Genomic DNA, 6,000 nt, shown 5'->3' on the forward strand with positions numbered 1-6,000 from the left:
TCGGATAATTCTTGATAGGATTCGCCACCATCTGCTTGAGCACCAGCACCCAGAGCAGTCAGGCTTTACACCAAACAGGTCAACGATTGACCGTATCCTTGCTCTTCGTGTCCTCACCGAACACAGACGAGAGTTTCGGCAGGGGCTGCTTGCAGCTTATGTTGAACTCTGTAAAGTGTTCGATTCAGTGAATTGGGATACCCTCTGGAGAATTCTTGGTCTTCATTGGGTGCCACCAAAACTGATCAGTCTGGTGTCTGAACTACATTCTGGGACTGAGTGTGCTGTGAGATGTGGTGATACCATCTTAGACTTATTTCCAGTTGTTACTGAAGTTCATCAGGGGTGTGTACTGGCCCCCACACTTTTCAGTACTTGTATGGACTGGATTCTGGGGAGGATGTCTGAGAGATCAAGCTGTGGTGCATCGTTTGGGAATGTCAAGGTCTCTGACCTTGATTTCACAGATGATGCAGTCATCTTTACGGAGACTCTGGATATCCTTTTGGGGGCCCTCGAGGTGCTGAATGAGGAGTCTGAGCCGCTGGTATTACGGGTTTCATGGATCAAAACTATAATCCAGGTTTTCAATGACATCTTGGATTCTGCTATCTGTACCCGTTTTTGCTGAGGATGTTGAGGTCACGGAGAAATTCAGTTACCTTGGCAGTGATATTAATTTCTCCTCATTATGTGAGCCAGAGGTTGATTGACATGTGGATCAGGCCTGGCGAGTCATGAATTCAATGGATCATGGGGTGTGGCGCTGCCGGTACCTGTGCGGGAGGATGAAAGTCCGAGTCTTCAGGTCCTTGGTGCTTCCAGTCTTGCTCTATGGATGTGAGGCTTGGACTCTGACCAGGGATCTTAGACGGAGACTTAATTCCTTTGGTACCAGGTCTCTTCAGAGAATCCTTGGCTATCGCTGGTCGGACTTTGTATCCAACGAGCGTTTCTCTTTGAGTCTCTCTCGTTGTATCCAACGAGAGAGACTCAAATGAGATTTGTTACCTGCATAGTTTGTGAGCATCAGCTGCGGCTGTACAGACATGTGGCTTGTTTTCCTGATGCCGATCCTGCTCACAAGATTGTCTCAGCGAGGGAGCTTCGTGAGTGGAAGAGGGCAATGGGCCGACCACGTGCCTCGTGGATGCAGCAGGTTGATTGGCATCTGAAAGGAGATGGGGATGGGCCAGGCATCTGCCTGGGGGATGGCTAGACGGAGGCCCCTGGAGTACCAGCGGAAAGTGGACACAGCGACGCGCTGCTTTGGCGCATGCTCCCACACCTGACCTGACCTGAGTTCGGAGAATTTTTGTGGAATAGTGGGTATGGTTTTGGATAATTGTTGTGGACTGGTGAGTATGGTTTTGGATAATTGGAAAAGGATTTGCTTGTGGGAGGGGTTTTGCTTTTTTTTCATGATGTCATTTGTAATGTAATTTTAATGTAATTGTATCCTCGTTCTGATGTACCCTACTCTGTTACGGAGCTTAGGTTTGGCAGAAAAAATTTATTGACTAGTGTTTACTGGGTGGTTTGCCATTATTGCTTTCCCAGCAGCAGTTGGGGCACAAATTTGTAATTTGTTCATGGTGCCGGCGATAGCTCACCTTCTCTTCGTGAAGGACACCGTGTGATCTTTAACGTCCACCAATTGATGCCAGCAGATGTGACGCCAGTTTAACGTCCATCGGAGGGACAGCGCACACATTGATTTATCTCCCTCTCTTGTGAAACACTGGGATGGCAGTGTATTGTTGGGTCGAGATTCAGACTTGCTTGGAGACGAGTGTGTGTATTTCTCGGCCATCCTGCCAGCCCTGTAATTTGTATAACGCAGTATGTTCTGCAGTTAAAGTGTGTTTGAGCGAATCCTCACAGGTTCTCAGATCTACTATAATCTATATAACTCAGCGAAGCTCTTCTTTGTTAAATGTTCTGTCTGGTTTTGCACTGTTATGGAGTGAGTTGCTTTAAAAAAAAAATAATTTTAAAATTTCTGTTCCCCTTTGCAGGCCTATCTGCACTCCATGAATATCATTCATCGTGATTTGAATTCTCCAAACTGCTTTGTTAAATTGGTAATGTATCTTTTTTTATATATATTTATTTATTTAATTTTCTAAAAATTGTTTTGAAATTTTACAGAAAATTGTTTTGGTGAGTCAAATGGTCATGAGCTGCCCATCCTCATGCGTGCATGTGAAACACAAGACCATGTTGACCTTGATGTAATACAAAAAATGTGTGTTCTCTTGTTTGGTGATTATTTCAGGACAAAACCGTTGTAGTGGCTGACTTTGGCTTGGCCCGTCTCATGGTGGAGGAAAAGAAGGAAGTGGGACATTCTGGGCAGCTCGTGACGGATGAGTCAGGGGGCCGGGAAACTGGAAGTAAACGCCGACGATCCCTCCGTTACGATCGGCGGAAGCGTTACACGGTTGTGGGAAACCCTTACTGGATGGCTCCAGAGATGATAAACGGTGGGAAATCACAGCATGTGGGATTTTGGAGTGAGGTGGGAGAGGGTGTCAAAGGAATGTTTTGACTCTTGGTTGTATACCTGGAGACTAATGGTGTGTTTTTTTGAGTCATAACTGACCTGTCTTTGCATGATATGTGTCCTGTTGTTTATTTTAGGAAAGAAATACGATGAAAAGGTTGATGTGTTCTCTTTCGGAATTGTCCTTTGTGAGGTAAGTGACCTGAGTAATTATAGGCAAATGCATTTTATTCGTAGCTGTATCTATTTTTAATAACCCTCTCCCACCTCCCCCTCCACCCCTTTCCTTCAATTGCATTGTGACACGTGTGTGCACATGTGTATGTATAATTATCCTTTAGCTTTAAGATGCTGTATGTTTACGTAATCAGTCAGTCGTACAATGAACAAGCCAAGGTATGTGAATGAAAACCAGTTGGATTCTTTGGTCATCCAAATATTGTGCGTAAAGTAAATAAATAAATAAAGGTGAAATTGGACTCGTACCTTCCCATCTCGGGTGACGCGTTTATTTACTGTTACGAGTCATGGTCAGAGATCTGTTCGTTCCTTTGGGCATTTGATAGGCCAGTTATGGGGACGCATTACTCACCTGAAGGATAATGTGGTGTACCTAACACTCGGCAAGATGGTGCACTCACTCACACCCTGCTATTTTAATTGCATGTGCTTTATCCTTTCTCTCCTCGTTATCCTTCCCTAGATCATCGGCAGAGTCAATGCAGACCCAGACTACCTTGTCCGAACGCAGGATTTTGGCCTCAATGTTTCTGCTTTCTTGGAGAAGCATTCACTGGAAGGTTCTCCCTCTGGCTTCTTTCCTCTTGCCATCTTGTGCTGCAACATTGATCCAGAGAGGAGGTGAGATAGTTGTATGCAAGTTTTACCGCATGCGGTCGGCAAGTTCCGCGGGTGCCGAGTGTCGGACCAGTACACCTTTTTGTAAACCGGATTGCAAGTAAATAAGGATCGAGGAAGAAAATAAAACGCCAGAGGAAAACTAGAAACTGCAACAGCAAAGCAGGAACCCATCAGGGTGCAAAGTTCCATGAGTCCAGAACGATGACCTTGCAAGGGTGTCAGAGACAAGTGGAACTGGAGATTGAAGGGAAGAATCGGTGTCAAAATGAGATGACGAATCTTTGCTTGTTTTGTCTCACGACGGCAAAGTTAGACGCGTGGTCATTGCGGATTCTAGCAATTGTTTTGTTTACTTTGATCAACCCTCCAAACTAAACCTTGTCTATAGGTAACTATTTGGTTACCTTTTAAGTTTGCTTACCAGTATCAAGCTCACTGTTTTGATTGTCTTCATTATGACGTCATAATTGCATATATCAAACGCCATATCCGATCAGGATGAACATTTTTGAGGGTCGTCTCGGGCTAACTTGTATGGGGGGGAAATTGACGTTATCGGTCATGTCGTTCGACAGCCATATTTTTGCTTAAAAAGTGAAGTCATGTCAGGTAAAAAAAAAAATGTTACTCTGCTAACTTGTGAACCAGTGATGGGATTTTGCACAAACTTAGTACAAGTATGCAGGATGATACAAAGATGAACTGATTAGATGGCGACATCAAGAGGTCAAAGGTTACAGTCCATGATAGGTTTTCGTTACTGCGATAACTTAAGAACAGCTGAAGGGATCCAAGTCAAACGTGATAGAAGTATGGAAATGATGTACACATAAACTGAATAGATTATGGGGTCAAGAGGTCAAAGGCCATGTCAGGTAAAAATGTGATATTTGAGAACAGCTGAAGGGATTTATATCAAACTTGGTACAAGCATGTATAATGATGTAATAATGTGGTGGAGGAATATCTGCAACATCGAAGAGTGCCCTCCTAGTTACTCAGTTTTATGTTCCATTGTACTCTCATCTGTAAGTTTAAAATGTCTCACCTTGCTTTGTCTCCTTTATAGCTGAGTGCTAATAAAGATATATATATATATATATATATATATATATTGTTGCCGGCAGGGTCGGGTGAGAAGACCATCAGGTGGAGGAAGCAACATTGATTCCCACCAGACTCCCCAGAATTGTAGGCCGTCGCTCACAGATAATTCCGTGACACAGCGGGTCACTTAACCGAACGTGGACGCCAATAACTCAACCACATGATCTGGGGTCCTCCCGCGTATGGAATCGAGTTACCTAATTGACTATGTGGTTTAACCACCGGGGAACCACGTCCTCGGTACGCCTTGTCCGAACCGGATCACTCTACCGGATCGGATCACCTTTCCGGATCGGATGCAGCCGAGCAACACTGCCAAGGACGTACCGGCAAGAAGGAACGGACCGTTGGGAATAAAGACCCGGCTAAACCTGGATTCAAACCATGCTGGACCAATGAGAGAAAAGACAAAGGCGAGCTGGGAGCATTTCTTCAACAATTATTTATTTACAGCAAGCGAGGAAAAGCATGTGGCACAACAAAAGTTTATTGGGTATGTAACGCAGGGAAAGAGAGAGGTGTAAGGTGTGACAATTATACAAGCAGACACAGTGCAGACTCGACGCGAGATTATTCACAGTAACAACTAGAGGGGGAGCACTCGGTCGAGTGCAAAACCTCCGCCACCAATACTGCTGGGTCACTTAAGTGAACCTGATATCCTATTCATTGTAGGTCAAAACAGATCAGACTCTACTGAACCACGATTGAATAAACTAAACTAGATCGACGCGCATGTAGAAATGCCCAAAAAAAAATCTTTTTTTTTTTTGAAAAAAGGTGCAAATTTTTTTTTTCTCGAACAAATTTTTTTTTGGCGGGGGGGGGGGTGGGGTTGGAAATCACTTAAAACATGTAAAAATGCAAAAAAAAATTCAAATTTTTTTTCAAATAAAATCGGAAAAAAGTTGCAAAATTTTCTTTTTTTTTTTCTCTAACAAATTTTTTTGGGGTTGGAAATCACTTAAAACATGTAGAAATGCAAAAACAAAAATTCAAATATTTTTTCAAAATGGCCGCCATAGCGGCCATATTGGACTTTGGACCAGGTCCAAAATCTAATGGCATGATCCTTGGACCATACCTAATCCCCCCACCAAGTTTCGGCGAAATCCGTCCAGGAGTTTTTCCGTAATACTGTTCACAAACAAACAAACAAGCAGTCATAGACTGGTACTTACGAAATCGTCAACTTGACCTCTGACCTTGTCTAAATAAAAGCATGAATCGGTCAGAAGCCCAAGGGGAGCTTGAATTCTGAATTCATTGTGGTCTACGATTTTACACTGTGGTTTGCAGATAATGAGTGCCAGACAAAAACTAGATTTCATATAAAAATTCCATTTTTTTGTTTTTATTTTTAAAAAAGTGATTCAGTACCAGCAGGATATGCCAGATAATAGGTGTATTACTTTTCAGAAGAATCTGATAAAAGACTTATTATTTATTATATATCAGTTATTCATCGCTGTTCCAGAATTTCTACAACCGAGTTTTAAGCGTCCTAAGCGATCGCAAAAACTGAA

General features: G+C 43.1%; 1 protein-coding gene across 7 annotated transcripts in view; it reads left to right on the forward strand.

Moving 5' to 3' along the window:
* The window catches only part of LOC147025717 (LIM domain kinase 1-like), a 61,552-nt gene that overhangs the window by 46,538 nt on the left and 9,014 nt on the right, over nt 1–6,000 (forward strand). For 4 of the 7 annotated variants that reach the window (XM_085880409.1, XM_085880412.1, XM_085880411.1 and 1 more), the window contains 4 exons: nt 2,019–2,084; nt 2,279–2,486; nt 2,644–2,699; nt 3,210–3,367. In XM_085880409.1, the coding sequence (XP_085736535.1) occupies nt 2,019–2,084; nt 2,279–2,486; nt 2,644–2,699; nt 3,210–3,367 (488 nt within the window). Of the gene's footprint in view, nt 1–2,018; nt 2,085–2,278; nt 2,522–2,643; nt 2,700–3,209; nt 3,368–6,000 lie in introns of all 7 variants that reach the window. The other 3 variants (XM_085880413.1, XM_085880414.1, XM_085880415.1) reach the window with 1 other exon arrangement.

Source organism: Eptatretus burgeri, chromosome 5 (assembly GCF_056783735.1).
Source record: "Eptatretus burgeri isolate ZD-2024b chromosome 5, Ebu_testis_v1, whole genome shotgun sequence".
NCBI lineage: Eukaryota > Metazoa > Chordata > Myxini > Myxiniformes > Myxinidae > Eptatretus > Eptatretus burgeri.